A 20,258-nucleotide genomic window follows, 5' to 3' on the forward strand; every position below is an offset into this window, starting at 1 on the left:
AAAATATGATAACAATGCATTCAATATGCGCACTACTCTAGCTTTTAAACATATGCACTGGGAAATGGAGTAACCACTTATTGTAAAAGAATCTCTGCCAGGTGGTGCGATCTGTCATGGGATGCGGTTTCTGCAGAGACGTGCTCAGCAGAACAGAACGCTTCATTTGGCCTTGCCGTGGAAAACCGCTTTAATGGACTGCCAACAGCAGGTATTCCATTCAGTCCCTATCAGCACAAGATCAAACAGCCGTACGTATAGCCAGTGAAGCTGGAGTAACACTCCTTGTTGAGGATGACTTTTAACAAATAGAACTGAAGGTAAACATCAAAAATATCCATCCTCATTGTTTACCGAGCTGCTGGCATAAGTGCTACTTTGTTTTCCTGGAAGCGGTACTGCGGTCATGCTGTGGTCGCTGGAAAATGAATGAAATGTGCAGCAGCCACTAGAATCATCATCAATGAGACGACAAAAAGACATCTGATAACTAACATTATAGCTCCACGTGACTGACTCTGAAATTCTCCAGATAAAACTGAGACAAAACTACCAACTGATCTGCTCTCATCCTGCACACAGCAAACAGACAGACAGACTGAAGGCAACCCTGTCGCCTAGAAATTAGAATTGTATATGACTAAATTGTTTTACGTTGTGGTGACAAGGTAATGCCTGCCTGGATTATGTTCACAGACTACACTTCCTTGAAACAACACATTTATATAACACGCTGGAGTCCCGAGGAGGTGATTGGGGGGGATAGTGGGCGTACAAATAGTAGTTCTTTAACAACGCAGACTGGGGTTTTCATGCAGACTACTGCAAGAAAAGTGCTTTGTTTAAGGTAAGGACAAATTGTGACTTTGGGCAGGTTTAGGTAACAGAAGCACTTTAGGTAAGATTTGGGAAAGATGGTCATTTTAGGTAAACATTAACTAATAAATCTAATCTCTCAAGTCACTGTTGGATTTTTGAATAATGGCCTATTTGGGGTAAAAAGAAAGGAAATCTGTCAGTGAACATTTGACTGTCAAGTTCAGTGTAAACATTTTTGCGATAAGTTTTCTCATATGTTAGAAAAATGCATTTCAATGATATTACATTTCCCTCAAAACAAATTTGCTTTTGCAGATTAGGAGACAGGGTTGCTAAAAGAAAGACTCAGACTTTTATGTATCTTCTTATTTTCAAAAAAACAATGTATTCCACATATTGCTCTCATGATTTATGAGTTTTTAGAAGATTTTTATTTTCAGCTCTTATATAAGAATATTGTCAAAATAACACAAAACACAGAAAGTAATCTCTTGCACCACATTTCTAAAGCAGCTACCTGACCAGAATAACATGAAGAAAATTAACTTGGAGTTTGTTTACAACAACATTAAACTAATGAATTGGCTACAGGCTAAAAGAAAAGCTCATTCTGCAGGCTCAAGACTGCAACTGAAGAAACTAAATTCTATCCACAGACATTTTGACAGAGAAATGAATGAGATGTAAACAGAGTGAATCAAAATGCCAATGATATGGAGAATCAGCATAAGCCTACAAGCATCAGCCTCATACTAAACAACAGTTATTAGTTCGTGGTACTCTCTAAATCAAGATGTAACTGTTTGTTCTTTAACTTCATCTGTGGCGCCTGCATTTCTGTTAAATAAAGACTGGTAAAAAAAAAAAAACGAATTCCAGCACTGCTGCTATTAAATATCAGGGGAGGCTGGATTAAAAAATTCATATTAAAAAGGGATTAAACCATGCAGAGAAATCCATATGTTTCAGTGGGCTATCTGTGGGAAGATACTTTCTGAGTAATATTTTGTGTTCGGATAGAAACTCCAGCTTTGGCTCAATTTTAAACCCTATAAAATCCTCACTGACTAACAGGCTGTAACGTTAATGTGCAAACATTTAAGCCAGCATAGATCTTTCACAAGTGGCTATTTTTTTCAAAAGCACAAGCCTCGTGGCTGTTGGAACCAGTCGCTGTGACCCCAAGTAACCTCAGTAACAGAGCTCTCTTTAACATTCAGCCAGTCAAAAAAGCATTTTGGTAACATCTGATGGCACAGACGACTCTTACTAGCCAAATACCTTTTCAACACAAGGGAAGTTTAAGCATTCACGCAGTTTAAATAGTGTCTGAAAAGTAGTGATAATAATAAACAGGGTAACTGTAGGAAGGGTATGTCTATAATGCATTGCAACCACCTTCATCAAACACTATAATAGTAGCATTATTGTGTATTATTGACATTTATAAGACATTATTACATTTCAGAAACCTATAATCTGATCTGATCTTTATAAATGGTGGCCGTTATGTTAATTAAAATTTGCTGTGTAACCCAGGACTATCAGTTTGGCATTCATAAGAAATATAGATAATATTTTATGAATGTTGTTACAAGTTGATAATTATAAACATGTATTAAGAGTTTTATAAAGCCTTATAAATCCATTATAATATCTTAAGAATGTGCTTATAATGCATTTTTACTATTATAGACATCATAAAAAGTGCAGCCAGGAATTCTTTTAGCCCAGTGTTTACATTCAGTCACACACCCTGTATCTGTCTTTGTGTCTCTGCATTGCTATAATGAATATAAACAGCCATACCTGCAGGATGGTGAAAAACAAACACATCAATCACATCATGGTGGCATGTTGGTTTATTCACAGTAGATCTGTCTTGTTAACCTAACATCAGCTTCCTTTGCTGCTGCCATGTTTGCTAGAGAGCTGGATTGAAGGGGTTGTTCATTTTTTGTAAATGCAATAAAGCTGCAACATAAGCAATAACTTAATTTTGAAGAAGTTTGTTTAATGATCACCCAGTAAACTGAGTGGAATTTATATTCTAAGAAAATGGTGCCCTGAATCACAGTATCATTTGGTAAATGTCATGTAAAGTGAAAACTGGACTTTCTGCTGACATATACAAGTCGTGTTTATCAGCAGGAGACAGAAATAGCTGTGGTTATTAATAACATTGATTTAATGTGTGTAGTGACTATACATCCACGACAATGGCATAAAAATACATAAAAATTAATGAATGGCCTGGCAGGAGATGACAAAGTATAGCTCTAAATTAACTGTAGTCCACTGTTCCATGTGGTTAGCTTTACATCCGGATGGACAATGGGACCAGATGGTACTTTTCAACTCTCAGCATTTGTGCTACACACACCCTCACACATGCACACCTGCGCACATCTGCAGGCTCACACACAGCATCATCATGATAACTCACTTATGTGATCATTAAAGCTGAAGCACACCGCATGAAGATAGGTTATTTACAACAGACCACAGAAAAACACCACAGCAACGCCGAAACAATACACCTGTTCTTTACATTAAAGGGATTATCCGATGTGGGGTTGTATGTGGTACTTACTGATAGTCAGTGTATAAGCTACCATAGATTCTGGTCAGCCAGCACCCAGTTTAGAGAAGCAGAGAGGGGCACCAACACAGAAGCTAGGCAATTTACTGCTATGGACAGGGTCAGCAAACATTAAAAAAAGATACATATAGAATATTTTCACTGCTTTACTTAGCCATCAAACAGCCTTTTCCAATGAAAAACAGCCATTATATGAGCCAAATAGCGCTCTCTCTCCAAACCAACCAAACTCCATAGGAAAAATCAGTAATTTTACCTCACAGAACACAGGAGTTGCCTATTTACTGCTGGCTTGATCTGTTAGTTTGTTTGGGTTATTATGTGACTTCAGTGAAACTGAACTGTCTCTTTACTGTCCTTAAAGGGAATTCAGTATTCCATTTATCCATTTTTTACAGAGTCATATGTGCAGGGGTATCACTTTCAGACACACACACACACACACACACACACACACACACACACACACACACACACACACACACACACACACACACTCCCGAACATGTCTAGCTATTGGACTGTGTCCCCACTTGGGCCGCTGTGTTTATAAAGAGAGAGTCTCCAAACAGTGGAGATCAATAACGGCCTGTCAGCTTTTTAGTGTAGCTACGGACAGAGCGGAGACACAGGGACCACGGAGAGAGAGCTGCATCCGTCCATCAGACTCTTTGTGACCCCCAACAGCTTTGATCGAAGATGACAGAGAGAGAGAGGGAGTAAGTGAGGACAGGAGACAGCTAAGAGAAGATAGAGAGACAGGCTCCTATGGTATTGGCCAGCTCTTGAGGCCCCCTGTATCTTTTTTAGGCCATAATTAAAGCAGAGCCCATGCAGACTGGGTATTTCCCCCCTTTAAACGTTGCTGGTCTCTATTGCCTGCCTTACAAAGGACTGTCGGGCAAGACAAAGTGGAAAGGTAAATCCCTGAATAAAGCTAACAGAGAGGCATCTGGGGAGGGATCTGCATTATATCTGCTGCATATGGACACACACATTCCCACATATACAGTACCTTTAAACAAATTGCATTCACATGCGTGGCAATGCACCTAATTGCTCTGGCAGCCATTGAATGATGACAATGGCCACGGTGGGAGTTGGCAAGACTTTGTCAGGATGTATGTAATTATTCAGTTGCACAAAAGGAGGGGCCGACGCGGTGCCAGAACAGATTTACTGTGTCTGTGGTCAGTGCATTCAGCAGGGGTATCTAATGATGTGCACTTACGGGCTAAATTACCAGAGCATTGTTTACCTCTGCTCTTAGAGTGCAGTCTCCACCGAGAGTAAGAGCCTGAGAAGGTGAAGAGAAGAACAAAAAACGCAGCCCAGAAGGATCTGCTGAAGTTCAAATTAAAGCAAATGATCTGATAGTTAGGAGGAGTGCTGAGAGAAGATGAATGGTATCCATGGAAGCAGAGGCAGGGGAGAGGCTGAAATGTCTAACTCTTTTTTGGTAAAGGCCCCTCTCTTCACACACTGCTGACAGCCAGCTAGCTAGCAAATCCCCGGACGGGGGGGTGGAGAACATAAAGTCTACCATGCTTGAGGATACCACTCAGACATTTTCAAGCTGCAGGTTTCTGTGTATGTAAACACAATATGCAATATATATATATATGTAGTCTATATATATACATATGGGTTCCACTTTATAATAAGACCACCCTTATAAGTGGCTTAAAATTAGGTTGTAAACATTTTATAAGTCATAAGCTATTACAATGGCCACAGTTTGGAGAAGCAGAGAGGAGCACCAGCAAGTAAGCTAAGCTACTGCCGTGGGTCAGAGTTAGCAACAAAACGTATTTAGCAGGTCAACCTAATAAAGGAATCAGTATCAGTTTAAGTGTACATTATAATAAAATATTTTCACCTCTTTAGCTTGCTGTCACACAGTGTTTTCTGACAGGAAATCACCGTTATACAAGCCAAATATAACTCTCCCTAAACCATCCAAACTCCATGGGCCAAATAAGAAATTTTACTCTCCAGAGTTGCTGGTGCACCACTGCCTTGATCTACTGGTTTGTTTGTGCCATTGTGTGACTTCTGTATTTTAAAAGGATGGTTTGGATTCACCGAAGTCACACAACAAGACAAACAAACTAAAAGGTCCTGCAAGGTAAAATTATTGGTTTCGACTAAGGGGTTTGTTTTGTTTTTTGAGAGAGCGATATCTGGCTTATATGAGGACAGTTCACTGTCAGAAAATGCTGGCTGATGACAAAGCAAAATTGTGAAAATATTCTAAGTATAGCGTACAGTTTGATATGTATCTCATTCAACCCCACTTCAAATAATCCAAACTATCCCTTTGATAGTAAGCCTACATTTATCCGTACTGTTAAGCCTCAGATCTCATTGCTTACTTAGCTTTTCTCCTCCATCAGTCAGTTACAGTCATTTAACCACCATCAGCATAGCTTGATGAGCAAAAAGTTTCATTTGGCATCAAACTAATATATCCGATTACCAGATGGTTGGTTTCCTCTTCAGGATAGATTTCCATGTCTGGCACAGTTGGTAATCTTCCTTTACTTGGTGTACTGATCATCCAATTTTAGCTAAAATGGAAATATGTTTCACACTTTGCAATAAGGCTCCCTTTTTTCAGTTATAAATAGTAGTAACCTATTAGATTAATTAGTAGTAGTAAGAAGTAACTGGATCGTGCCAAATAGTGTAACCTATTTATAATTGCTTATTAAATTTATAAATGTTTACAACCTAATTATAAACCATTTATAAATCATTTATAAAGGCTGTCTTAGTGTAAGTGGTACCCAAATGGGTAATGCAGTCAAATGAGGAATATCTACATATACATCACACACAAATGTTGCTAGTTGAGTCCCTTGAGGCCTCATTAAAAGTTGGTTTATAACCTATGTTGAATCAAATATAATGGTCAGAATATGGCCTGGTGATACCTAAGCTATACCTGAAGAAAGAAAGAAAACAGAAATAGACGAGTATGGCAGAAAGAAACAGCTGTGAGCATGGGCTTTAAATCTTTGATATTAAGTAAGGGCTCACATAATGATGTGTTCCTTTTTTGTTTGTTTGCTTGTTAAGAAAAGCACCACCTCCAGCCATCGCTTCTGACAGCAGCACCCATCTGAGCCACTGTCAGAGGTCATTTACATAATGAAAGAAGAAAATTACCAAGGAGGCAAAGGCAGGACAAGCCTGCCATTTGGCAGAGAGGGAAAATGAAGATGGAAGGAAAATGGTTTGGCAAGAACGGGGCATTGGACAGAGAGAGTGCAGAGAGGGATAAGGGAGGAGAGTGCAGGAGGCAGCAGAAAGAAAGAGAGACAGACAGACAGCGAGAGAGAGAGAGAGAGCGGACGGGCTTGAAGAGCTGAGACAGTTGAACCATGAAGACAGGCATGCCAGTGAGTTGGACAGTTCAGAAACATTTGGAGAAAGTGAGTGAGAAGAACTGGAGGACAGCGAGAGAGAGACGGGAGCTGGAAAGCCTCAAAAGCGTGGAGAAAGTTGGAGATTATGTCCAGTTGGGGAGTCTTCACAGATTAAAAAGTTGGACACAGGCAGAGACAAAGACAAGAAAGAAAGTTGACAGAGCAGAAATAGACACAGAGAGGTTTCCAGTCAGAGGGAAGCAGGTGTTGCGGCATCCACTTGGTCGTGGGCTCTTACCTTGGCTGACGCCGGAGCCACCGATCCTGCTGCCGTGATGCCCCGCTTGACCGCTATGTCGCTGCTTGATGTTGTCACGGCAACTGTAACCGGGGTGGGGAGGAGGGAGGGGATGACTGGGAGGGGAAGGAGCCCCGGACGGTTGTTGCCATTGACGACGGCAGAGGCACAGCTATGGTTGGCTCCTCCATTGTGGAGGCCAGAAGGACGGATGTCTCTCCGCTCCCAGGGTCCCCGGTAGTCCCTCTCAAAGCGGTGGTGGTGGCGTGACATCACTTCCTCTTCCTCTCAGAGGGAACAACGGGGGCAGGCCTGCAGGAAATGGAGAGAAAGAGGGTGTTATATTATATGTATGCAAATCGAGGGGAGAGATACAGACACAAGAGCAGGGTTTCAGAGACAGAAAAAGTCCGGGGGACAAAGAAAGAGCAAGACACAGGGTGAATTAAGGAGAGAACACGTTGATGTGAAGGTGTAAACGCTCACAGCATCTGCTCCCAATGCACCTGACTGACACGAACACACTGCGGCTCATTTGTTGCTTCTAATTCCTATTCTCCCAGTCATTAACGAGGGCTGCGACAAGAGGGAGAGAAATGAGCACTGCTAGGCAGGTCTATAAAAAACACCATCAGTGCCAGCACCATAAGGAGCTAAATTTGTTGTGCGAGGCTCAGCAATGAGAGGTTAAAACAATACGGCCAAGCAAGACTTCAGCAGGTACACGCTCAGTTGGGTTTTCCTGAGGATGGTGCAGCAGCAGGCTGGTTATGAATATTTCAAAAGCCATTTACAGGCCATAGCATAGTCCTGAAAATGTCATTTAAAGGCCATAGCATAGTCCTGCAAAAATCACTTACAGGTGTGGAGTGGAGACAAAATGAAAACCATTAAGTATTTCTGTAATCTTCAGTTTCTAGCGGTCTGTTCTGGTGTACAAACCCAAATCTGTTTAAAATGATATTCTGGTAAGTAAAAAAAAAAGAGTAAATGAAGGATCTCAATATTGTTAATCCTTTCACGATGTCCACTGCAGGAGCTATACTTACAATCATGTGTGCACAACACAGCCGACCTCAAGAAACGTAACACTAACCTCACGTTCCTTGCTTCTAATACCCGTTCTCCCTGTAACGAACGAGGGCTGAGGTCGGAGCGAGAGAAACGAGCACCACTAGACATGGAAGGTCTCTGAAAAAAACACCATCAGTGCCAGCACCATAAGGAGCAAGACTCAACAATGAGAGGTTAAAACAATACGGCCGAGTCAGACGCAAACAGGTACACACTCAGTGGAGTTTTTCAGAGGTCGGTGCAGTAGTATCATGACCTTGTGGTCAAAACTCATTCATCTGAATAGATAAATACCCCTGCAATTACAGCTCATCTCATACATCTAATGGCTGGTTAATTCAATCAGATTGCCCTTGAAGTGCATTTGAGGGTTCTCCCCTTTTCAAGCACAGCATGCTGTGATAGGCTAAGAGGCGACAGTGAGCTGGAATTACATCAGTATGGGGTATGGCGCTATTGTGTAGCATGAGCAGCGTATCACTCTATATTATATCATAAATCAAAGCGGTACAGGATCTGAGTAGAGAAATCCATCACTGGGGGGATTGTAGCGCATTGTACTCCTCCTCACCAAAGGCACGTTATGCTTCCCGAGCCCTTGATAACAGATGAAATAAATAAATAACAACCTCAAACCAGGTTCAGCAAGCCCCATACAAAATCCCCTGGTCTGTAAGGAGAGAATGACAGCGGATGATAGGTCTTTATTCTGCACGCTGGGGTCTGTCACGCTGCCTCTTACCTCACAGAGGAGCGAGTGCCTTGAAATGCCGCCTTCTCTCTGTGTGTGTATCTCTTTCTGTGTGTGTGAGTGTGTGCAAAAGCACTATATACTACAAGTGAATGACTGTGCATGCACCTAATGTTTTGGCAGAATTTAATGAGTAGAAGGCAATACGCATGAGTGGTGCAGGGACTTCTGAGACCCCAAAAATCCAGTTCAAAGAGTCAGTTCCTGTATATACTTATCGATTTATTAGCAATGTGCCAGCATTTCCATCGCAAGAACCTGCCTCAAGACATAGTGATCAGAAAGTGAGCACTATGTCACTGTGACATAGGGCTTAAATATAGCCTGTAACTGCATCCACACAGTCCACAGCTGTGCTGGAGGTGTGTCTGTATTCACAGCAGCAGCTGACTCATTCAAAATCCTAAACTGCAACAACATACCTCTTAATTCTACTAAATAGGTAAGGGAGAAATTTCAAAAACTAAAATAATTAAATAAACAAATAATAATCAATAATATAAATACAATAAATTAAATAATATATACAATTTCAACATTAACATTTTAAAAACCATTATTATTATTATTATTATTATTATTATTATTACTATTATTATTATTATGAAATACTAACTAATAACGATGATAATGATAATATAAACATCGATTTAAAAATGTAAAAATATTATTCTATATTTTATATTTTATATATTTTTTACATTTATTTTATTTATTCTTTTATGTATTAAAGAAGAATTATTAAATGGGGGAAATTTAAAAATGTATTTAAAAAATAAATAAAAGTCATCATAAAAACATTAAAAATAAAAATGTTAAGTTTTTTTTTAAAGAATACTTATTTTATTTTTATGACTATTGTTTAATTTAATTATTTTCAAAAAAGAAAATTAAAAAGCCACTATTAAGTGGTATTAAGAGGTTTGTGGATGTCACAGCTGAGGATCATGTGATTATACTGAATTTAAGCACTATGTCACTTTATGAGAGCTTTGTCTTGAGAAAGGTCCTTTTTAATAAATCAATGCAGAGGTGATAACTGTGTGCGGGAACAGACTTTCTTCTCTGAAGAAGGATTTAATGAGATGAGTTCAAAACTCCAGTGCAGTGTGTGTGTGAGAGGCTTTGAGCAGGCTGTTAGAAATGAAAAGCAGCTTTAAAAAGCTTTGATGCGAGCGATGCACGATGCAGCCTGTGGTGGGAGCACTGGCCCTTCTGTATTTTTTTGCTGCTGCGACCATCTATGTATTTACCCACTAAAACACTCATTCTTTCTCCTTTTATGTCTTTCTCGGCCCCTCATTCTTTTTCTTCGCACATTCTAGTCCCTGTCTGAATCCGTCCCTTCATTTATTTCTCTCTCACACAAGCTCTGCTCTGTCCAAATACAGCAAGCTGATACGCGGCGATACGAGCCAGACGGAGCAACTAAAAGCTGTGGGACAACACTCTCACACACTCTCTTTCTCTTTCTCACTCTCTCTGAAATAACCTCCTCTCCCTCTCTGCAGTAACCCCTTTTAATAACCTCGAATTTTACAATAGAATAAGCTCGTATTATCTCTAAAATATTTGAGACAGAGAGAGTAACAAGGTGCTAGTCCGGTGGAACAATGGCAGAGTTAGTGCCAGGTAATATTCTCTTATCACACGAGCTGCACACCTGAGCTGAGAAATAAGAGGGTGGAAAATTCCTCCACATAAAAAACAGGAGGAGAAAAAGAAATAAGGGACTTTATCTCGACAAGAGTTGGAATTGGGGGCACAGTGCATTTGCATTCAAAAAAAAATCTGTACAATTTGTTTTTATCAATCCTTTTCAGATGTGAAGTGGGTACATGCCACTGTGCATCCACTGTGCCAGCAGTACAGTTTTGTGATTTTACTGCAAAAAGTGCTTTGTGTTGTCTTCCCGTACACCTCCAAGAACAAGGGCACATTGGAAGAACAAATCCATTACATTATGCAGAAAAGGCATTGAACCAAGTTTTCAAGAGCCCACACAAGGTAGCTTTGTGGGATAACCTTCAGAAGACTGCGATATACAGCACAGGGAGGAAGAATTAAAGTAAGTAAAAAACATGTTTCCACAAGAAATGTTTTAAATAAGGGTGACCTTGGTGGCTTAGTGGTCAAAGGCGTGTGCAAAGTATGAAAATGAGAAGTCCTCTTGGGTTCTAAACAAGTACTAAACTAGTATTGCATCATCTCCCTCTCCTCCCTCAGTCTTACCTGCTTCTAATAAAGGGGGGAAAATGGATAAAAACTAAAAAAAAAAGAGAGAAAATTAATGAATTTGTAAAGGTTATGCAAGTATCTTGTTAATTTATGCCTTAATTCTTATTGAAAACTGCATGTTCTCATACATAAATGCCAAATTAGGTGGTTATGGGTGTTTTCTGATCTGCTGTCTCTAGGGTTGAGGTACAGTTAAGCAGGGGTGGGTGATACGGCCATTGTACACATAATTTTCTATCACTGTAACACTACTGTAAATATTCTACAAATTTTAAAACAATTCAAATGAAATTTCCCTACAAATGGAAACAGCTTCCACTTACGAGACAACGCTCGAGTTACAAACAAAGAGTAAAACTAACATTCTTTCAAAACCTTTTTAATGTTCCAAATGAGAACAATAATTTCAAGTGTTACAGATTTTAAGGTACAAATAAATAGCAGGCTGGGATGCCTGCTGCTCAGAATTTGCAGTTTCACTCTCCTCCTCCACTCGTCTCCCCCTCTTTCACTCTCTTCTTCTAGGGCAGTTGGCAAACCAGCTTAGAGGTGCATCACTGCCAACGACTGTCGCTCTCACATCACGTGAGAATTTAGTAGTTTTAGTAGAAGTCCCGATGTCCAAATTGTGAGATCACATGATAAGTGCCTGAGATCAAGCGATGGACACTATATTGCTAAATATCTGCAGTGGTTAAAGACAGGAAAGGTCAGGGTCATAGTTAAAAGTGACTGTGTTGGAAATGAGACGTTAACCTCCGGTGTCCAGTGTCAAAGACAGACAATTTTTATAATTTGCCATGGTAGCTGGGCAATTTGGGTTAAAACCTTAGAATATGGAATTTTATTTTATACTGTAATATCGTAAGTGATTGTAAGTAACTGTTCATGGATAACATAAACAGGAACCATGAGAATGTTTTTGGATTATCTATTAAATTAATGCGGGTAAAATCAAGTTACTTCATCATATTGACGCACAAAACATAAAAACACATTATGTAAGAGCCAGTTAAGCTCATATTGAATTTCATGCAGCATCTAATGTATATTTGGAATCGTTTCATATAGGCGGACCTTGTTAAAGTCATTAGTTATTTTTGCTACTGTTCTTTCTTTAAAAGGTTGGAATAAAAGGTACATACACTGATCATCCACAACACTAAAACCACTGACAGGTGAAGTGAATAACACTGATCATCATGATACAGTGGAACCTGGAGACAAGTGAACAGTCAGTTCTTCAAGTTGACATGTTGGAACAAGGAAAAATGGGCAAGAGCAAGAATCTGAGTGACTTTGACAAAGGCCAAATTGTGATGGCTAGACGACTCGGTCAGAACATCTCCAAAATAACAGGTCTTGTGGAGCGTTGTTGGTATGGGGTGCTTAGTACTAACAATGTAGGGATGCCCACAGTGGCCGGATGAGACCACTGAAAATCTTGGGGTGGTACAGGCTGTTGGACTTGTGAATGAACTTGCATTTAAATAGCAATTTTGGCTTATGAATCAATGGAAATTATGGAAATCCATCAACTGAATCAATGCTTGTAAAATTCAAAGTACTTCATCACATTGAAGCGCAAATCAATGTGCGTCTATGAGGGGTGTGCATCTCACTGACTGAGACCGCTTCGATTCGTATCTCGATACATGTTCAACGATACAATATATCTTAAAAATTTTAAATGGTCAGCGATTCGGTTCGATTTGATTCAGCTCTGTCACGAAATGATACAATATGATGCAACACAAGACAATGTAATGTGTAAATCTTTACATTTTGATTCAATTAATGCGACATTTGTGGAGTGTTATTAGTTGCAAAAAGAAATCATGATAGTTTTACTAAATATAGTAACAGAAGAGACAGAGAAAAGGAGTCATTACGGTGATATTAACATCTTATTATGAGTCTCATGTGTAAAAGAGATACTGTAGCCTAAATGAAAATCTGTGAACAAACTTTAAAACAGTTTAAAATATTAGTATTTTTGCAGTAAGATGATCTGCTGCTCTGTTTCATATGAAGAATGCTGTGGTTTTGATTAGTGTGGAGGAACAGTGATGCTCCGTGTTACCTGCTCTCACAGTGACATGACGTCTCTTTACACGTTTTGTGTAAATGATTTGCAGCAGCATTTCTCATCTTTCTTTTAAAACCCAAACTTACTCACACTTATTATGCGTGTTACGAAAATCTGGTGGTGCAACATGGTACAATGTCACTTCTGTCGCTGTTTTCGGCATGGTCTGTTTTGAGTAAATGAAGAGGAGACACAGGAGAGGGAGGAGGGAGCGCTTGTTTTGTGTGAGGGCGGCAGCAGGCATCCAGCGAGGGCGGTGCAGGCAGAGGCAGGATGAGAGAGAAAACGGAGGAAACTTACAGTGGCAGCTCTCTGATGACAAAAATTGAACATATGCGCATCATAATGAGATGTATCGATACGCTAGTGCTGCATTGATTTGTTTCCGATTCATGTTCAGTTATTTATTGATATAGGCCGTCTGAACTGATGCACTCGTACTTTACACATTAAAGTCCGATGCATCGGATGGAGTGAATCATTACACCCCTAGCGTCAATAGTTGCAAACTATGTCAATATGATAGTTAAGGAATCACACACAGATATCTTTTCTTATTTTACAGTTAATGTTACATTATTAATTATCTTGTATGCGTAGACTAATACCAGTACAGTTAACATTCTGAGTTCCACATTAATCCTATTTTAATGAGTTGTGTATATATAAATGTAGGAAGTTCATTGTAATTCAAATAGGCTAGTTATCCTTTTTCTTAAAGACAAATATACAGCTTTAATTTGAAGGACTACACTGATTGTAAGGAATAAAACATCTTCTTGGAACAAGCCTACGAGGTTTAAAACACCACACAGAGGCCTCGAATTATGGATGTTATTAACCATTATGAAAAATACACATAACTGATTTAAATTAGTAGTAGCTAATGTAAAATATCAAACAGGAGCATATTATGCATACTCATTACTCAGAAACATATTATGTATATGGGACTAATGAAGGGGGAAACGATTCTGTCAGGGTGGCTACTATACAGTATGTACATTGTCTGGGGACAACAGCTGGAAACTGCATTATATCTGGTGCAATACATTTACACTGTCCCTCTTAAATAAAAACAAGGTAGGCTTAAGTGAATGAATGAAACTAGGTTAAGTAATCAAAGGACAGATCTGAGACTTTATTTTCTGGTAGAATCACCTGCCATTATTTGTTGTGATCTAAATCTTCAAACAAACCCTCATTCAATGTTCCCCTGCCTCTCAGATGTAATTAAACAGAACACAAGTCAAAAACCAAGGTGCTCTGCAGACATAATGGCTGCTGAAACTGGTAAATGGACCTGCGCTTTTCTAGTCTTCCGACCACTCAGAGCGCTTTATACTACGTGTCACATTGACCCATTTACACACACACTCTCACGCACTAATTTCAGAGGCTGCCATGCAAGGTGCCTCATCACAACCTCTCTCATTCACAGACATTCACAGACGGCTGTGCCTTTGGGGGCAGTTTGAGGTTCAGTACCTCGCCCTTCAACATGTAGGCTCGAGGGAGCCTGGATCGAACCACCGATCCTCTGATCAGCGGACGACTTCCTCTGCCACTAAGCCCCAGCTGCTCGGGATATGGTAAAACAGCTGCTTAAAATATCTGAGTAATGCAGTTCTGCTTATTTGACTTACAATATCGCATAATGGTCCACACAACCCACAGAGACATTAAAAGGATTGCTACTTTGGTATAAAAAGTATGGGTATTGCTTAAAAGAATTCTTACTTCCAAACCAGACATCATGATCCAGCCTATACTTCCTTTGTATAAACTACTTAGAACAACCCACATTCACCCTCAGTATCAGACAACAAATGTTGCTGTTTATCTGGAGAAGAGCCTCTCACATTTCCATGCTTCAAATTCCATCACTCACTTTACCCGAGTGGCATTTTCACAATCTTGGCACTACATTTCACAATGTACACAATCCTGTAAGTTAATTCCTGTCATCCTTGCACTATGCATGTCAGTATGTACTGTGTAACCGGAGGCTGCAAACTGATCCCTGCAGAACAAGTGTCACGGAGGCAAATCCCACTACATTTATGGTCCTGGGTAAACAGGAGGATTTAAGCTACTAATTACAGACACTTAAATTCCCTTCACAAGTGTGTTTCTGCAACTGCTCCAACGTCTGTGTGTGCGTGTGCGCGTGAGTCGGTGTGTTACCTTGAGGCTGAGAGTGTGTGCTGGGTGTGTTTGCAAGAGTAAGGTGATAAAAGAAATTTTGCTCTTAGAGGCGCCTGTGGAAACCAACACCCAACACACCTGTGGACTCTGCCAGACCAGATAAACACTTAAATACATCACATCTAGAATGACACTCTGCTCCGTGCCGCACTGCTCTGGGGAGAAGGTGCCAATAAAGATTTGCCCATTTTCTTTCACATCCAATGAAGTCACTGTCAGCCCCGGACAAAACAATGGTGTTATAGAGGGGGAGATGATAACCTTTGCTGCGACGTGCGCGTGCTAAGGCAACCTTCTTAAGAGCCTTTTCAATTTCATGAGAAACTAATGACAGCATTTCAGTCATACCCTACAGCAATTAATGAGGCGCTTCAGCTCCTGCAATCCTGTCAGCATGTTAATAATCTTACCTGATGGTATCGAGACTTTCCCACACCAAAATGCTATATTCAGAGTCTGTCTGGCTCCTACTTAAAATAACAGCTGATGACTGAGAATCCTTTGCAGGGAGGAGAAAATCTAAACACAATGATTAAAATCACTAATCCTCCACAAGCCCAAATGCTAACAAAGAGAATCTGGTTTCCAACACACGCAGAAGAGCCGGAAAAGAAAGTGAGAAACACCATGTCAGCAATCAAACCTAATGAGCTGACTGACTGACTGACTGACTGGCATCTCCATTGTGTTGTCAGTCACGTCATGAGTTAAAAGCAGTCAGCTGCAGAGAAGGCAGAGAGTGTGTGTGTGTGTGTGTGTGTGCATGTGTGTGTGTGTGTTGGTCGCTGGGTGTTTTTTGACTCCTGTTTCAAAAAACAGCTATTCTAGCACTGTTGATGCGTCAGAATCAGCACCCGGCGTACGATGTTCCAAATGCAACTGAGACCGAAAAGTGAGATGGTGTGGGTGTGTGTACACGTAAGACAGAGATGCAGTGAGGGAGTAGAAGAAGAAGAGGAGAAACAGTGTGTGTGTGTTTATGTGTAGGAGTAGGCCAATGTCTGCATGTGTGCAAGGCCAATTGTAGCTGACATCATCGTGACCTCATTGCTCATTGCCATGGAGATGCCCTGCACGTTCCTGCGCGGGTTGTGAAGAGCATGTCAGGTGCCTTTGATGACTTCAGCTGCCAAATGACGGTGGAATGATTAGCCAAAATAAAAGGTTGTCTGACAGGTGGACAACTGCAGAGTCTTTTTGGAGATGTGGTAAAAAAAAAAAAAGGTCCATGATGATAAATCCAACAGTCACTGTCTCCTGTGGTTATTTATCGATTTCTTTCTTGAAAGAAGTTGTTGCTGTTGTTGCTAACGTGTTGTTAGCTGCTCACTGGCAACCCTATGATGCCTTGGGTTCAGTTTTTCGCACAATCAGAGGCTGTAGTCCTGACTTCTCTCGTGTGGCAGTGTTGATCCATAGGTGTATTAATACATCCATGCATGGACCTAAAATGCATTGTGAGACTGACTCTTCAAAATAAAATTTGGACTGATGACAGTAATGAGCTCGACCCAAAACGCCAACTGTAGCTGACATCATCGTGACCTCATTGCTCATGACAATGGAGAAGGCATGCATGCTCTTGTGCAGGCTGTAAGTGCATTTCAGGAGCCTTCGATGACTTCAGTTCCTGAGCAAAGGTGTGCAAGTGATTAGCCAAAATAAAAAGTTATCTAACAGGTGGACGACTGCAGTGTCTTTTTGGAGATGTGGTAAAATAGGTCCATGATGATGATAAAGCCAACATTGAATGTCTTCTATGGTTATTTATCCATTTTTCTGTCTTGAAAAGTTTTTGCTAGCATGTTAGCATGTTAGCTGCTCATTCACAATCTCATGATGCCTTGGCGTTGAGTCTTTCAACCAATCAGAGGCTGTGTTCCTGACGTCTTGTCTGACAGTGCTGATACATAAATACATTATTCACATCCATGTGCTGATCTAAAACGCCTTGTGAGATTGACCCTTCGAAAGTTGCGGTGATAACAGTAATGAGATCAACCCCAAGGGCCAATTGTAGCCGAAATCTTCAGGACCTCATTGCTATCACCATGGAGATACCCTGCACGGGTTGTAAGTCCATGCAGCGAACATCAGGAGCCTTCAATGCCTTCAGTTCCCGAGCGACGGCACAGTGATTAGCCAAAATAAAAAGTTGTCTGACAGGTGGGAACATGAAGACACACACCCTAAAGAACAGCATCTGTCACTCCGAGGCGGCACGCAGCATGTCGGGTGTGTGTGACAGAGCTGCGTTAACAAAGCCATGTGGGAATACGCAGGGAGCCGCAGATAGACGTGAGGAAAGAGGGAGTGTAACAGATGGACAGAAAGTGGCAGCGACAGAGAGACAGCGAGACAGTGTGAGCGCGCGAGTAAATGAGATATAACAGCAGTAATGTGTGCGTGCGTGTGTGTGTATGTGTGTGTGCAGCCTGAAATAGAGAGAAGGGTGTTAAGGATGGGATCAGGGTGGGGTGGGCCAGGTTGTGTGTCATACTTCTGTTCCAGGGTGTGATGTTTGCTTTGCTGGCACATTCTGCCCTGCGTTCAATACCCCCAGCTATTCCCCCCCGCCATAGATACTCCCCAGGAGGAAGGGCTCTATTTCCAATCTGTAGTAGTGTTTACTTCTATTGACCCAGTGACAGCCCAGCTTTCACCACACTCACACACACACACACTCACAAGCAGCCACCTGCTACACTCACGAGTCTGAGCTAATGATCAATTCGTCCATCAGCCAGTCCGGATGGGACAAATGAGAGCCGGGGAAGGTCGGCATACTGTAACTTTACGAGGACAAGATATTGCTGTAAATGAGCGGCCCTGTGGGAAACATACACAGACATACAGACACTATAACTGTCACAGACACGCACGCCTGCTCGCACGCACGGCGCACACACACCAATGCGACTGCACACCAGTTAATGTGCTGACAGTTCCTCCAGGACAACAGAAGTATTCATCCCGATATTTAAATAATGGTAGAGACGGTTGGTACAGGAATAGCCCGGAGCAACGCGAGCCAGAGTCTCAGGCTTTTTACATTCTCCTCCTCGGCTAGAGTCCGGTACCGACACAGCACATAATGAAGACACACGCTGAAATGATGAAGACACACATATCAAAGATGGTGTATCTTTCATGCCTATACATACTTGCCTGCTTTTAGAGCAGGGCAAAACAGCTTATAAATGATAGCTTGATATCTTTAGGCTATGCCGCATAAAAAATAACATACATGATCTTATATAATATGATGCAATGATGTAGACAACTACCTAACAGTAGAGCTAAGCAATATGGAAAAATTCTACTATCACAATTAACATAGTGGGAATGACTATTAGTGCTTTCATAAAATATTAACACAATGAGATTTTACATCAATAATGATCAGTGATGTGGATATAATGACTAAGTGGGTAAAGGCAAATAATATCACAGCTAAAACAGTCTGGAAGGTTCAGAAAATTAATTACTGAATCACTTTACTGTAGTAGCTTTTAAAACCAGGCAAAGACAACACTTACAATATTACAATATCCAAAAACTAAGACAATATCTAGTCTCATAAACTATATAAAATTATAAAGTATAGACACACATGCACCTGCACAGACTAGCAATTCAGGTGTTATTAATGAAGCCATGTGCTGGCACACTAAAATATGCTAAATTAGATGCTACAGATTAAATACTTTCTATAATTGGATGTTTTTCTTTCCAGCATATTTAGGTTTTTTCTCACTTTTGTGAAGTATTGATTGATGAAGCAAACTGATCTTGCCAGAAAGGAACCAGGGCTTCCTGGATATTTTTAGCTTTCCTTCTTAAGGACGTGATACAGGAGAAACCTAACTGATGTTCCAGGAGAAGCGAGAAACACAAAGAACAACAGAGCGGAAGTTGGAGGAAAAGCAAACACAGGGAAGGAAAAAGGAGGTTTGTGTCATCTCAAGAGCTCAAGACGCGGTTAATGTGTGAGTGTGGAGGTGAGGCATGGGAGGCTGCAGATAGGGTTGGGTTACCGAATTATGGTTGCAATTTATGAGTAATTTAATTTTTGATTAATCTGTCGATAATTTTTTGACTTAATCAACCAGTTGTTTGGTCTATAAAATGTCAGGAAATAGTGAAAAATGTCTATCAGTGTTTCTCAAAGCCCAAGGTGACATCCTATCTTAAATATCTTGTTTTGCCATCAACCCCAAAATATTCAGTTTACTGGCATAAAAAAAAACTGAAGACATTCACATTTTAGAATCTGGAATCAGATAATTTTGACTTTAAAAAAAAAGAAGACTTAAACGGATTAACTAATTACCACAATGGTAGGCTAGTAATTTAATATTCATTTAATAATCAATTAATCTATACATTACTCTATACATAACCATACTTTTAAGTGTACCGACTGAATTACATTGGTACAGCTGAATACAGATTCACGTTAATTTAATCAGTGCCATAGTTCGGTACCTCACAGTGCATCTGGCTGAGAGAGTAATATATACAATAGAGAGAAAAAGAAAGAGAGAGCTGCATTTCCCCTGCAGCTTGTTGAAATCAGCTGAAAGTGGTCGCAAACTTTTCAAAGCTCGATACAGACAACAATCTCTGCAACATTTGTAGTGTGAAACACAAAGCTGGCGAGGGCAACACGTCTAACCAACCACAAAATACATCAACAAGCTGAAGAGTGTACTGTGTTTAGCCTGAAAGCCAAGTCCCTCGACTTGCAGCTGCAGTTAACGTTAGCATGCCTATAGCTAGAACCTCTAAAGTTTAACTTGACCCTC

At 40.5% G+C, this 20,258-nt stretch overlaps 1 protein-coding gene across 3 annotated transcripts in view; it reads right to left on the minus strand.

Annotated features, from left to right (window-relative positions):
• The window catches only part of klhl29 (kelch-like family member 29), a 321,705-nt gene that overhangs the window by 206,388 nt on the left and 95,059 nt on the right, over positions 1 to 20,258 (minus strand). For all 3 annotated transcript variants that reach the window (XM_084736948.1, XM_084736949.1, XM_084736950.1), the window contains one exon: positions 7,091 to 7,402. In XM_084736948.1, coding sequence (XP_084593074.1) covers positions 7,091 to 7,363 — 273 coding nt within the window. In that variant the 5' untranslated portion in view covers positions 7,364 to 7,402. The remainder of the gene's footprint in view (positions 1 to 7,090; positions 7,403 to 20,258) is intronic.

Source organism: Lutjanus erythropterus, chromosome 15 (assembly GCF_056507025.1).
Source record: "Lutjanus erythropterus isolate fLutEry1 chromosome 15, fLutEry1.hap2, whole genome shotgun sequence".
NCBI classification, from domain to species: Eukaryota; Metazoa; Chordata; class Actinopteri; order Lutjaniformes; family Lutjanidae; genus Lutjanus; species Lutjanus erythropterus.